The sequence below is a fragment of the Callithrix jacchus genome, chromosome X (genome assembly GCF_049354715.1).
Source record: "Callithrix jacchus isolate 240 chromosome X, calJac240_pri, whole genome shotgun sequence".
NCBI lineage: Eukaryota > Metazoa > Chordata > Mammalia > Primates > Cebidae > Callithrix > Callithrix jacchus.
Window position 1 is genome coordinate 131,678,137 of NC_133524.1, and position 14,953 is coordinate 131,693,089.

Sequence of the window (14,953 nt, forward strand, 5' to 3'; positions counted from 1 at the left end):
AAAAAACAGGTCCTCAATCTCATTAATCAGCCCCAAACTGCAAATGCAGACATAAGGAGAGATCACTGCACACCCATCAGAGTGGCTGAAATGAAAGACTAATTGCACACCCAGTGTGTGCATCTGGAACCTTCAAACATTTCTGGAAGGAAATGTTTCCTAGACTGACACCCGATGGGTACGGCTGAAAGGTCAGATAGTTCCCGGGGAAAGAGCTCCTTCACGACTGAGAACCAACGGAGGAAAAGCACCCCAACCCGGGGCCAGATAGAGCTCCCAAGGTCAGGTGGCCTCCCTCATGGCTGACACAGAGCGCTGAGAGTCCCACCATAGGCTTAGAGAATCCAAGAAACAGCACCCCACTCCCTCGCAGCACTGGGAGACAGCACCCACAGATAATAATTTAAAAACCCAGCACCAAGAGAAAGCATCCGATAGGCGTCCCAATCGGGGATAAACAGATCCAAAGAAAAGCCAACACATCCTAGCTGAGAGTGAGCAACGTCCAAGGCCAAATGTGCCCCACGGCTGACATCAGCACCCAGCGAAGAGTCCCTCGTGGGCTGAGATAAACCCCGCGACAGAGAGTGAAGTGATCATGTGTCCGCAGGACAGCCACCCTCACCCCAGCCCCGAACACAGACAGAGTCCCTAAGGCAGAGTCTCCCAGCAGGGTCGTGGCCAAGCGGGGAAGAAACACCGCCGCACCCGAAGGTGACACAGGCGACCAATGTAGGGTCCCCACCCCTGGGTTCAGTCATTGCACAGGAAAAGTTCGTCGCATCACTAAGAGGGAGTCCCCAAGAAAAGCTCCCCAGCCCCACAACATAACCGAGACGGGGTGTCCAAGGAAAAGACTCCCCGACAGCTGACACACGCGCCCATGGTAGTGTCCACACAGCGAAGCCGTACCACTCACCGGACAAAGAACACCCCAGAAAAGAAGCTTTCCTAGGAAAAAGGACACATTCTGGGTAGAAATTAAAGCATCCAGGGAAAAACTGCCCACTTACGTAGTCCTGAAGTCTTGACCTTGCCAGAGGAGCTGCGGCTGCACTTACCAAAATGGCAGAGAAGTTGTGGCGCCTCCCCACTGCTGGAACTTTCTAGAAACTTGCTCTCTGGGAGTTATGGGAAGTGTGCCCCGGATGCCTGTGAGTGATGCTCATTGGGAGGCGTCCCACCAGAAGCACCAATCTGGTAAGGCTCAAGGGAGGCAGAAGGCAGGGAAGCTGCCGGCCACCGCGGGCCCCGCCCCAGCCGAACACTGGGAGCCTGTTGGGGGGGCCAGAGTCCCGAAGTGAAGCCTCGTGCACTGCGAGACCGCCGGCGCCAACCGGAAGAACCGGGAAGCGTGGCGTCCCCGCCCTTCGCTAACTCTAACCCTCTTTACGCGCAGCCTTCGGTATCGGCAGTACGGCGGACATAGGCAGAGGAACGCGGAACCTCACACAGCGGAATCAAAGGGTGAATTTGGAGCTGACGGGCAAAAACATCTTATAGTATGTTTGTCTGGCTTTGATATCAGGGTAATATTGGCCTCATAGAATGAAGTAGTGTTCCTTCCTCTTTTATTCTTTTGAAATCCTTTGCTAAGTATTGGTATTACTTCTTCCTTAAATGTTTGATAGAATTTACATGCGAAACCACCTCGGCTTGCCTTCCATTTGTGGGGAGATTTTAAATTACTAATTAAATACCTTTTCATGCTATAGTCCTATTGCAAATTTCTATTTCTTTTGAGTCACTAATTTGTTCTCTAGGAATTTCTCTGTTTCACCTGCGTTGTTTAATTTGTTGGCATAAAGGTGTTCATAATGTATGTCTTTAAATTTCTCACTTTCTTTGTGTGTGTGTGCACGTGAGACGGTGTCTCACTCTTTTGCTGAAGATGGAGGGTGGTGGCGCGATCTGGGCTCATAACTACTTCTGCCTTTCTGGTTCAAGCACTTCTTTTGTCTCGGTCTCCTGGGTAGCTGGGGCTACAGGTGGCATCATATCGCCCGGCTAATTTTTTGTGTTTTAGTAGAGTCAGGGTTTCACCATGTTGGCCAGGCTGGTCTCAAACTCCTGACCTCAGGTGATCCGCTGGTCTCGGCTCCCCAAAGTGCTGGGATTACGGGAGTGAGCCACCGCGCCTGGCCCCTTTTAATTTCTGTAAGGTCAGTATTCATAACACCCTTTTCATTCTTGATTTTGGTAATCTGTGTAGTCCTTTCTTTTATTCTTGGTCAGTCAAGCTAAAAGATAAGTTAGGTTTTTTTTTCTCAGCTATTCTGTGAAGCAATTTTTTAATTCATTGATTTTTATTTCACTGATTTTCTTTAATTTTCATCATTCCCCTCTTTCTGCTTGCTTGTATTAAATACATCAGTTTAAAACTTCAGGAATAACAAATGGTTTGTTTCATAAAGGAGGATTTGAATCCTTAAACATATAGAAATGCTTATGATATTGCCAAGTAGTAGTCATTTTCGACCAGTTAACCAGAAGGAAATTTGGTATGCTGAAACCAGACAAGTTTTTTGTACCAGGTTTTATTAATTTTGAAAATATAAATCTAGTTTGTAAGAAGGTGTTTATTGCATGAGCAGTTTGTTTTTTTTTAATATTTAGACTTCTCATTTTCACTGAATCCCACAAATTTATTTTTCTTAAGCTTCAAAGTATGTATCAACCAGCACATTCACTATCCTCTTTGTGCTTTATCTCTGATAATCCTTATAAGAGCACCATGAGTTAGGTACTGTTTTATGCCCATTTTACGGAAATAGAATCTTAGGGTGCACATTTAAGTAGCTCTTTCAGGTTTAACCAGTTGGAAAAGTGACAAAATCTAGGTATGTCAGATTCCAGAGATTGCACACACAAATACTATATCACACTGCTTACTGCTGTGAGTTTGGCAGAGAATTCCTTGTTTATATGGAAATCACCAAACTGATAATATCCAGGATAATTGGCAGCAGTTTATAAACCCTCTTTACCGCTAATTTGGTGATTTTGTGTGGGGTCACCTGTCCACTAATCTAATCGGATCTTAGGCTGGTCACACTTCTGAATTTGCACACCAAGTTTGTGTGTAAGGGTACTTCTCCAGGGGAAAATATCTGTAGATTTCATCAAATTTTCCAAAGAGGGTTAGGCCCGCTACTCAGCGTTCCCTGGAAGGTAAGAGAATGCCATGTAGCCTACACCCTTCTCCACCTGAACAACTTCATACAGTTGGCTATGGCTTTACAAATGATGGGCAGGTAGGACAACTAGGAAAGTGTATGTGCTCATTAATACATACTTCTCCTTTAAGCCTGAAAAGATGAACTTGTGGAATTACAAAAATTGGCATTCTAAATATTTAAGTATTACTATTTAGAATTATAGATCTTTTAGTCGGGATGGTGGCATAAGGAAGGTCATTCTGTTCTCAAACTAAGCTGGAGGCATAAGGGATTTGTTTAACCTAGTGGTGTGAACCTACAGGAAGTCGTGATGGTAGCGTGAGTCATCACTTAGATAAAGTGAGATTTATAGATCACAGAACACGATATAGATTCTAGATATGAGATTCTAAACTCTGTTTGCTACCAAGGCACCCATTGCTAAAACAGTCTGTGATCATGTGCTCTCAGGAGGATCATATATTTCAGCTGTATAGTGCCAATTTATGTGCCAGTTATGTTCCAGGTATAAATGAAAGTGTTCTAGTAACACACAGAGATAATTATCAGACATATCTGCAGATGCCGGTTTCTCCACTTCAAACGAGTCAGCCAACTCCACCTGGAAAACGTCACACTGTTGGCTCTGTGCTTACAAATGATGGCCAGGTAAGATAACTTTCTATTTCTGCCCTAATTGTGACATTCTTAGTATAAGTATTTTCTCAGTGGAAAGATGAATATAAACTATATGTGTTAATTCTCTTGATTTAAAAGATAAGAATATGACACAGGAATTCTCATGTGAACATAAAATGGGAACTTTTTGGTCCAAGAGTAGATTCATTGGACTAGGAGCTGATGTTTTTAATGATCACATTTAATGCTCATAATTGTTCTGCAGATGTGTATTACTATCTCGCCTTTAATGAGAAATCAAGGCTGACAGTGGTCAAATGGCTTGCCCCACGTGACACATGATAGGAGATAGAGCCAGGGTTCGAACGCATATCTTTGTGACTCCAGAGTCTATATTTTTTCCCACTCCTCAATTAATTAGACTCTTCCCTATTTTTCCGTGCCTTTATTTTCGCTTTCTTAAGGAAAGAGATAAGAATCACACCTCACTCATAGGGATTGGCCAAGGATTGACTTAATACATGCAAAGCATTTAGAACAGTACCTGGAGGGTAGTAAATGTTCAGTAAAAATGTCTTCACACATTCTCAGCTCCTCTTTTATAGGATGTGAAAATGCTTTGGAAAATTTTAAAATCAAAATTATATATTATATACGTTCTATATATTACATGGTATATATATATATATTATATGTATTTCTTGAAATATATGCTGATACTCTTTCCTATTTAATGCGGGAATATATTCGTTATTACTTCACCTATTATTTTAAGTTCTGGGGTACATGTGCAGGATATGGAGGTTTGTTACATAGGTAAATGTGTGGTACGGTGGTTTGCTGCACCTGTCAATCAATCACCTTGGTATTAAGCCCAGCATCCATTAGCTATTCTTCCTGATGTACTCTCTCCCCCCAGCCCTCCCCCAGAAAGACCCAGTGTGTGTTGCCCTACCTGATGTGTCTGTGTGTTCTCATCATTCAGCTCCCACTTAAAAGTGAGAACACGCACTGTTTGGTTTTCTTTCTCTGCATTAGTTTGTTGAGGATAATGGCTTCCAGCTCCATCAATGTTTCTGCAAAGGACATGATCTCATTCCTTTTTATGGCTGCATAGTGTTCCCTCGTGTATGTGTACTACATTTTCTTGATCCAGTCTATCATTGATGGCCATTTGGGTTGATTCCACATCTTTGCTATTGTGAATAGTGCTGCAGTGAATATACGTGTGCATATATATTTTTTTTTCTTAGCAATTCTGAATGGGAGTTCATTCATGATTTGGCTCTCTGCTTGCCTGTTTTTGGTATATAGGGATGCTAGCAATTTTTGCGCATGGATTTTATATCATGAGAGTTTGCTGAAGTTGCTTATCATCTTCAGAAACTTTTGGACTGGGATGATGGTATTTTCTATATATGGGGTCATGTCATCTGCAAACAAAATAACTTCATGTCCTCTTTCCCTATTTGAATACCCTTTCTTTCTTTGTCTTGCCTGATTGCCCTGGCCAGAACGTCTGATACTATGTTGTTTAGGACTGGTGAGGGAGGGCATCCTTGTCTCGTGCAAGTTTCAAGAGGAATGCTTCCAGCTTTTTCCCATTCGATATGCTATTGGCTGTGAGTTTGTCATATATGGCTCTTACTGTTTTGAGATGTGTTCATTCAATACCTGGTTTTTTGAGAGCTTTTTTTATTTTTTGAGACGGAGTTTTGCTCTTGTTACCCAGGTTGGAGTGCAATGGCGCGATCTCGGCTCACCGCAACCTCCGCCTCCTGGGTTCAGGCAATTCTCCTGCCTCAGCCTCCCGAGTAGCTGGGATTACAGGCACGCGCCACCATGCCCAGCTAATTTTTTGTATTTTTAGTAGAGACGGGGTTTCACCATTTTGAGCAGGATGGTCTCCATCTCTTAACCTCGTGATCCAACCGCCTCGGCCTCCCAAAGTGCTGGGATTACAGGCTTGAGCCACCGCGCCCGGCCTGAGAGCTTTTAATATAAGGGGGTGTTGAATTTTATCAAAGGCCTTTTCTGTATCCATTGAGATAATCATGCGGTTTTTGCCTTTAGTTCTATTTATGTGATGAATTACATTTATTGATTTACCTATTCTGAACTGACCTTGAGTCCTGGCAATGAAGCCAACTTGATCATGGTAGATAAGATTTTTGATGTGCTGCTCGATTCAGTTGGCCAGTATTTTATTAAGGATTTTTTCCGTTATTGTTCAACAGGAACACAGCCTGAAGTGTTTGTTGTTGCTGTGTCGCTGCCACATTTTGGTATCCGGATGATGCTGGTCTCCTATAATGTAGTAGGAGTCCCTCCTTTTCAATATTTTGATATAGTTTCAGTAGAAATAGTGCCAAATAGTACATTCTAAGTAGGCAGGAGCATATTCTCGGGTTATCTTTTGATGGCAGGACCTTTTAGTTAACCTAGTATATCCTTCAATTTCATGTTTTATTTACCACCAATATTTCAAAGCACCTCCTGCCCCTGCCTGGCTCCAAAATGAACATATTTGAGTCTCCATAAGGTTGGAGGTGGGAAAATTTACCTTTTTCATCGATGTTACCTTTCACTGTCTACATATATTATCGAATAAAGTGTTAATCAGTATTTGTCAATAAGTAACGTTCAACAACTAAAAAATAAAAACGGTATTTGCTTTTTTTTGTCCCCTAACAAGGGCTGAGAGACAATTATGTGTACTACATTAGAGAGATAAGCATGTTTCTTGTCTTGGTTGATGAAAGCCACTCATTCCCCAAGCACTCTGATTAATCATGACTGTACCATGTTTGACTTTGGAAAACACCTTGTATTTTGCCTTCGCTTGTTTCACTGAAACTACATTATAGTTGGCTTGCCTTTTCTGGGAGCATCGTGTGTGATGATGAATCTTTGACCTTTGGCTAAAACTTAATGATATAAATGCATGGCTGTGTATGCATATGAAGACTGTGACTTTGCAATGGTTGTATCTGTCTTTAATGGAATATGTTCACTGATGTTTTTCAGCAAATGAGGAGTGACAAAGTAAATCAGGCTGCAAGAAGGCATCGAAGGAAAAGGAGACGTTCCAGAAAATCCAAGAGACGCTATTATTCTACGACAAGGCAGGGTACGTCCCGGTGGTTACACCAACAGGAAGCTGAGGGGGAATGCAATCTTTGGGCTTCAATCGTGTCAAAGAACATTTGTGGCCTTGTCCTTGAAGGATGAACAGATATGAGCACATTTGCAAGTGGAAGGGCAAGGTTCTAATTAGGTGCAACAATTTGCAGTTGCTGCAAGCGTGAGATGAATAAAGCAGGTTCCTGAGGCAGAAGGAGGTGGTGGGCACAACAAGAGGACAGGTCTGCTCACTTTCCGCCTGTCCACACCTCTCTAACCCAGTGCAATATGGCTTCTTCTTAGTCTACTCCAATGAAAATAGTGCCATCAAGGTCGCCATGTTTGTGGCACTTTGACATCAATTCCTCAACAGCATGTGACACAGTTGTTTACGCCCTCCTGCACGGAAAACTTCTTGGGTCCCCAGACACCTGGATTTCTTACTCTGTTACTAAGGGCTCGTTTTCCTTCTCCTTTTTTGTTTTTCTCCTCTTGCTTCCTACCTCTAAATATTTCAGGGCACCAAAACTTGATCCTAGCCTCTCTTCTCTTCAATATCCTATCTCCTTAGGTGATGTCATGCTGTCTTAGAATTTTAAATGATTCACACTTCAAGAACTGTCACCATTAAACTTCTAGGCTACGACTTGCTCCTGAAATCCAAACTCATAAACAACTACACGTGTTGTATCTCTATAGGGTGTCTAATAGGCATCTGCATTTGAACCAGCTCTGCAAGTTCAAATTTCTGACCTCCCTCTCTCCAAAAACACTTTACTCGCAGCCTTCACTGTTTCAGATAAAGACACTGTCCATTAGGTGAAACATCCACAAAGGTGTAACAAGCAGCTGATCACAGGTATGGGGGATGCAGAAGTCCTGGTTTTAGAGTTTTCAGCTGTCCACAGTACAAATAATCCCACCATGGCCTAGTTCAAGCTGTCGACATAAGGTCACTGAACCAGAATCAGGAAGAGTTGGCAGCATTCCGCTTCCGTAGTCGGTTGCCTAACCCCTCCTGCACATCCCTGGTATACTTTTACTTAGTAGGTCACCCCAAAATACTTAAAGTCACTTATGATTTCTCTTATCATTCTTTTATTATTCTCTCATTTCCAATCTCTTATCAAGTTCAGCAGTCAATGCCCAGTATAAACCCTGCATCCCACCATTTCCCTCTATCCCTCCAGTGCACACTGCCGTGATCGCTGACCAAGGTAGTACAACATCTTCTTAGCTCTCTTTCTAATCTTCCCTCATCTGTAGCATACTCTCTAACCCTGTGGCTAGAAAATAATGTCAGCATGCCATTTCCCTCCTAAAACCCCATCCTCAACTCTCCCTCTCCTAACAAGGGTCCCATCCATTTCCTCCTGGCTCTCTTGCCTCTGTCTAACACCCTGTAGTGCCCGGTCCATTCCCACTCCAGCCCCTACCCTTGGCCTCACCGCAGTCTGGAACTCTCCCTCTGCCTCTGCACAGGAGGCTCTGCTTTTTCCTCCAAGCCCTGTCCAATGGCACTTCTTCAGATGGCTCTGCCCAAGGAGCCAGAGCCCCTGAGGCTCCCTCTGCTGCTGTCTCCCTCAGGCCTGTGGACTACTTCCCAGACACCAGCCCAATGCTGCTTGTTTCATTTCCTCATTGTGTATGTCCTGTCTGACTGCCCCGTAGTGATATGAGTCCCACAAAGGCAGGGACCGTTGCTCTCTGTCCTCTTTACTGCTGATCCCCAGCTCCTGGCATGCCGCCTGCCACAGACAATGAATAAATGAAAGAGGTGACAGACCTGGAGTAAAAGGAATGTTACTTTTCCAGACAAAAGGGGAGGATCTGTAGAATCACGTAAAAACTCGGGATGTGTGACGATGGAGTGGAGATAAGAGTGTTCAACTCCAATAGCCACCTCTGTTTTCTCAGAATATTTGAGGTAGAAAGGAGGCAATTTAACAAGGCCTCACTTAGTCTGGCTTTCCTGCTGCGCACAGCATGGCATGTATAGGTGAACTATAAAAGCGATATCAAGTGAGAATTGTAACAGGCAGCAAGATGATACAAAATGATGAGTGCAAGAAATCTGTGAATGTTTATTCTACTGTCATACTTACTACATACCATCATTATGCCAGGAGATACATACGTAGTTTTATTGTGTAATCTGACCTGATATATGTTTTAATGTGGTAATTCCTTCTGTTTCGTGAAATGAATAATTCCATAGAAACTGATTCATACATAGCTGTCTCTCCGGGATGATGGGACAAAACACACCTATCTTGTAACTGAGCCTCTTCATTTGGTTTCCAGATGCTAGCGTCACTCACAATGTCTGTGAAGAAAAGGTTAAAAATGGCCAACCAACACCCGATAATGTCCTCCCAACTGTTCCATCAGCGCTTATTAATATGACAGCAGCTTGTATTTCATCCCTGGGTTTCGGCGATCAGTGTAAGTTTTTTCACTTGTTATACTGTCCTATTTGGTTTCCATATACATGCATAGCGTCATGATGGAAGATGGTAATTTTGTTGTATTATCTTTTCTGGCCTCAATTTTAGGGTTCTGAGATTGCTAACTGGTATGTCCTCCTCCTTCATGAGATAATTTCCTAGATACTGAGCTTCCGAGGGGTATGCCTGTGCGGTTGACATAATGCACATAACACACAGCTCAACCACTTCATTTGGTTTCCAGATGCTGCGGTGACTCACAACGTCCATGAAGAGAAGATGAATAACGGCCAACCAGCACCTCATACTGTCTTTTCAACTGCTCCACCAGGTCTTGGTAATTTGGCAGCCCCTAGAATTTCATCCACGAGGACCAGAGATCTGTGTATCTCTGCTTCTTAATTGTACTATCCTACCTGATTTCCATAAGCAGGCATATTTTCATGAACGGTAGAAGGTCGTTTTGTTTCATATTCTTTCCTAGCCTCCATTTGGGGGATATCAGATGGACACATGGCATATTCTCTCCTGATTTTTTAGATAATTTTCTAGAAACTGAGCATCAGAGGGATATTCCTGTGGGGTTGACATAATGCACTTACTTCAGAGCTCAACCTCTTCACTTGGTTTCCACCTACTACCGTCAATCACAATATCCGTGAAGAAAGGATGGAAAATGGTTAACTGCAACCAGATAGTGTCTTGTCAAATGTTCTGTCACAGCTTATTTATATGCCAGGAGCTGGTATTCTAGTGATGAGTACCAGAGATGTGTGTATGTTTGTTTATTAGATGTAGTATCCTACTAGGATTCCATATGCATGCGTAATGTCATGAAGAGAAGAAGGTGGTTTTGGGGAATTATCTTTCCCGACCTCAATTTGATGGAACTCGAATCATTATATGATGTCTGCTCCTGCTTTATCAGATAATTTCCTAGAAAGTGAAGATCAGAGGGATATACCAGTGAGGTTGTCATAATGCACTTACCTCACAGCTCAACCTCTTTGTTTGGTTTTCAGATGCTACTGTCACTCAAAATGTCCATGAACAGAAGATGGAAAATGGCCAACCCCAAACTGATAAAGTCTTGTCAACTGTTCCACTATGCCTTGGTCATATGACTGCAGCTGGTATTCCATCCATGAGTATCAGGGATCTGTGTATGTCTTTTAATTAGTAGTACTGAATAGTTGGTTTCCCTAACATGCATATGTTCATGAATGGTAGAAGTCGGATTTGTTGTATTTTCTTTCCTACTCTCAATTTGAGGGGTCTCAGATGGCCGCATGTCTTCCTTCCTTCCTTCCTTCCTTCCTTCCTTCCTTCCTCTCATTATCTCACTTTTTTTATTTCTCTCTCTCTCTCTCTCTCTTTTTTTTTTCTTTCAAAACTGATTCTCACTCTGTCGCCCAGACTGGAGCGCAGTGATGCTATCTCGGTCGCTGCAATCTCCACCTCCCGGGTTCAAGTGATTCTCCTGCCTCAGCCTCCTGAGTAGCTGGGATAACAGGCATGCACCACCACGCCCAGATAATATTTGCATTTTTGGTAGAGACAGGTTTCACCGTGTCGGACAGGATGGTCTCGATCTCTTGACCTCGAGATCCACCTGCTTCAGCCTTCCAAAGTGCTGGGATTACAGACGTGAGCCACCGTGCCCAGCCATATCCTACCCTGTTTCTTAGATAATTTCGTAGAAACTCAGCATCAGAGGGATACACCTGTGGGACTGACATAATGCATTTACATCACAGCTCAACCTTTTCCTTTGGTTTCCAGATTCTACTGTTACTCAGAATGTCTGTGAAGAGAAGATAAAAAATGAACAAATGGCACCTGATAGATTCTTGTCAACCGTTAAAGAAGGGCTTATAAATTTCGCAGGGGCTGGTATTCCACCCCTGAGTACTGGGGATCAGCGTATGTTTGTTTACTAGTTATACTGTCCTACTGGGTTTCCGTATGCATGCAGTGACATGCAGGGAAGACGGTGGTTTTGTTTTATTATTGTTTCTGGTCTGAATTTCTGGGGTCTCATTTTCCACCTGATATGTCCTGCTTTATGGGTTAATTTCATAGAAACTGACCACCAGAGGGATATACCCGTGGGGTTGACATAATGCACTTTCCTCAGAGGTTGAACTCTTCATTTGGTTTCCAGATGCTACCGTCACTCACAATATCAATGAAGAGAGAATGAAAAATGGCCAGCCCCAACCTGGTAACGTCTTGTCAACTGATTCCACAGGGCTTTGTAATATGGTAGCAGCTGCTATTCCGGCCATGAGTCCCAGAGATCGCTATATGTCCGCTTATAAGTTGTACTGTCCTACTTGCTTTTCATAAGCATGCATAGTGCCTTCTGAAGGGAAGCAGGTGGTTTTGTTGTATTATATTTTCTGAACTAAATCTGAGGGGCCCCAGATATATACACCACCTTATATATCCTCCTGCTTTATGAAATAATTTCATGGAAAGTGAGCATCAGAGGGATATACTTATGATTTGGCCTAATGCACTTACCTCACAGCTCAACCTCTTACTTTGATTTCCAGACGCTACCATCACTCACAGCGTCCATGAACAGAAGATGGAATATGTCCAACCAGCACCTGACAACGTGTTGTTGACACTTCAGCCAGGACTTATTAATATGGCAGCCACTGGTATTTCATCCATGAGTACCAGGGATCTGGGTAAGTTTGTTTGTTAGTATTACTGTCCTACTTGGTTTTCATATGCATGTATAGTGTCAAAACAGGTAGGAGGTGGTTGTGTTATACTATGTTTCCAGGCCTCAATTTCAGGGGTCTCAGATGGCAACCTGGTATATCCTCTGATTTGTGACATAATTTCCTAGAAACTGAGCACAGATATACCTGTGGGGTTACCATAATACACTTACAGCTCTTCATTTGGTTTCCAGATGCTACCAAAACTTATAATGTCCTTAAGGAGAAGATGGAAAAGGGCGAACCCCAACATGGCAACATCTCATCAACTGCTCCAATAGGACTTACTAATGTGGCAGGAGCTGCTATTCCAGCCATGAGTACCGATGGTCTGTGTATGTTCACTTTTTAGTTGGATTTTCCTACTTTGTTTCCATATGCATGTATATTGTCAGGAAGGAGAGATGGAGATCTTGTTGTATTATCTTTCTTGATATCAGTTTGAGGGGTCCCAGATGCCGCTCATGTCATCTTGATTTGTGCAAAAATTTCTCAGGAGCTGAGCATCAGAGGGATATACCTGTGGGGGCGGCATAATGCACCTACTCCTATCTTCACCTCTTCATTTGTTTTCCAGATGCCACCGTCAGTCACAATGTCCATGAACAGAGGATGGAAAATGACCAACCGCAACAGGAAAATGTCTGGCCAAATATTCTAGCATGGTTTATTAATATGGCAGGAGCTGGTATTCCAGCAATGAGTACCAGGGATCTGTGTATGTTCATTTTTTACTTGTACTGTCCTCCTTGGTTTCCATATGCAGGCATAGTGCCATGAAGGGAAGAAGGTTGTTTTGTGAATTGTCTTCCTTGGCCTCAATTTGAGGAGCTGCAGATCATCATTTGATGTGTTCTTTTGCTTTTTGGGATAATTTCCCAGAAACTGATCATCAGTGGGATATACCGGTGGCATTGACGTAATTCACTTACTTCAAGCTCAAAATCTTCCTTTGGTTTCCAGATGATACCATCTCTCACAATGTACATGAAGAGAAGATGGAAAATGGCCCATCCCAAACTGGTAATCTCATGTCACCTGTTCCACCACTGCTTGGTCTTATGGTAGCAGCTGCTCTTCCATGCATGAGTACCAGGGATCTGTGTATGTCTCTTAATTAGTTGTAGTGTCATCACTGGTTTCCATATGATTGCATATTTCATGAAAGGTAGAAGGTGGTTTTATAGCATATACTTTGGTGGCATCAATTGGAGGGTTCTCACAGGGCCAACTGGCATATCCTCCCCTGCTTTATTAGATAATTTCCTGAAAACTGAGCGTCAGAGAGATAGACCTCTCTGGGGTCTATATAGGGCTGATATAATGCACTTAGCTCACAGCTGAAACTCTTCATGTGGTTTGCAGGTTTTACCATTGCTCAAAGTGTCTGTGAAGAAAAGATGAAAAGTGACAAAACAACACCTCATGAATTCTTGTCAACTATTACAGCAGGGCTTAGGAATTTCACAGAAGCAGGTATTCAGCTGCCGAGTACCAGGGATTTCTGCATGTTTGTTTACTAACTACGTTGTGCTACTTGGTTTCCATAAACATGCAGTATCATGCAGGGAAAAAGGTGCTTTGGTTATATTATCTTTTCCGACCTAAACTTGAAGGGTCTCAGATCGCCACCTGATACAGCCTCTTGTGTGATGGAACAATTTCTTAAATCTCATTGTCAGAAGGACATACATGTGGCAGTGACATAAGCACTTACCTCACAGCTCAACCACTTCATTCCGTTTCCAGATGCTGCAGTCACTCACAATATCCCTGAAGCAAAGGTAAATAACGGCCAACTAGCACCTCACAACATCTTGTCAGCTGCTCCACCAGGTCTTGGTAATATGGCGGCAGCTGGAATTTCATCCACGAGGACCAGAGGTCTGTGTATGTCTGCTTCTTAGTTGTACTGTCCTACTTGGTTTCCCTAAGGAGGCATAGTCTGATGAATGCTACAAGTTAATTCTGTTGTATGTACTTTCCTAGCCTCAATTTGAGGGATATCAGATGTCCACTTGGCATATTCACCCCAAGATTCTTTGACAATTTCCTAGAAAGTGAGGATCAGAGTGATTTACCTCTGGGGTTGAATAATGTATTTACCTCACAGCTCAACCTCTTCATTTGGTTTTCAGGTGCTACCATCACTCAAAATGTCCACAAAGAGAAGATGAGAAATATGCAACCAACACCTAATAACGTCTTGTCAACTGTTCTACCAGAACATTCTTATTTGGCAACAGCTGGTCTCCCAGCCATGAGCACCAGGGGTCAGTGTATGTTTGCTTATTCATTTATACTATCCTACTTCGTTTTCATAGGCATGCCTACTGTCCTGAATGGGAGAAGGTGATTTTGCTGTATTCTCATTCATGAGCTGCATTTGAATGTTCTCAGATCACCATCTAGCATATCCTCTTCAGCTTTATGAAATAGTTTTCTACAAACTGAGTATCAGGTGGATATGCCTGTAGAGTTGACATAGTACACATAACTCAAAACTGAACCTCCTGATTTCATTTCCAGATTCTACCATCACTCACAATGTCCGTGAGGAGAAGATTAAAAATGCCCAAACGGCACCCAATAATGTCTTCTCAGCTATTCCACCAGCACGTATTAATATGGCAGCAGCGGGTGTTTCATCCATGAGTACCAGGGATCAGTGTAAGTTTGCTCACTTGGCGTACTGTCCTACTTGTTTTCTATATGCATGCTTAGTGTCATGAGGGAAGAACACAGTGTTGTTGTACTATCTTCACTGGCCTCAACTTTACGGTTCTCAGACTGCTACTTGCTATGTCCTTCTTTTTTATGAGGTAATTTCCTCGATACTGAGCATCCGAGG

General features: G+C 42.9%; 1 protein-coding gene across 1 annotated transcript; it reads left to right on the top strand.

Moving 5' to 3' along the window:
- The first annotated feature begins 1,059 nt into the window (after positions 1–1,059).
- Positions 1,060–14,834, top strand: LOC144581215 (uncharacterized). The gene is made up of 17 exons (XM_078364151.1): positions 1,060–1,200; positions 1,400–1,467; positions 3,741–3,827; positions 6,825–6,927; positions 9,225–9,365; positions 9,612–9,704; positions 10,390–10,530; positions 11,150–11,290; positions 11,532–11,591; positions 11,926–12,066; positions 12,297–12,437; positions 12,680–12,820; positions 13,066–13,125; positions 13,468–13,578; positions 13,852–13,986; positions 14,241–14,381; positions 14,632–14,834. The coding sequence occupies exons 1-17, from the start codon at positions 1,131–1,133 to the stop codon at positions 14,832–14,834; spliced, it is 1,977 nt and encodes a 658-aa protein (XP_078220277.1). The 5' UTR covers positions 1,060–1,130.
- Positions 14,835–14,953: the final 119 nt, after the last annotated feature.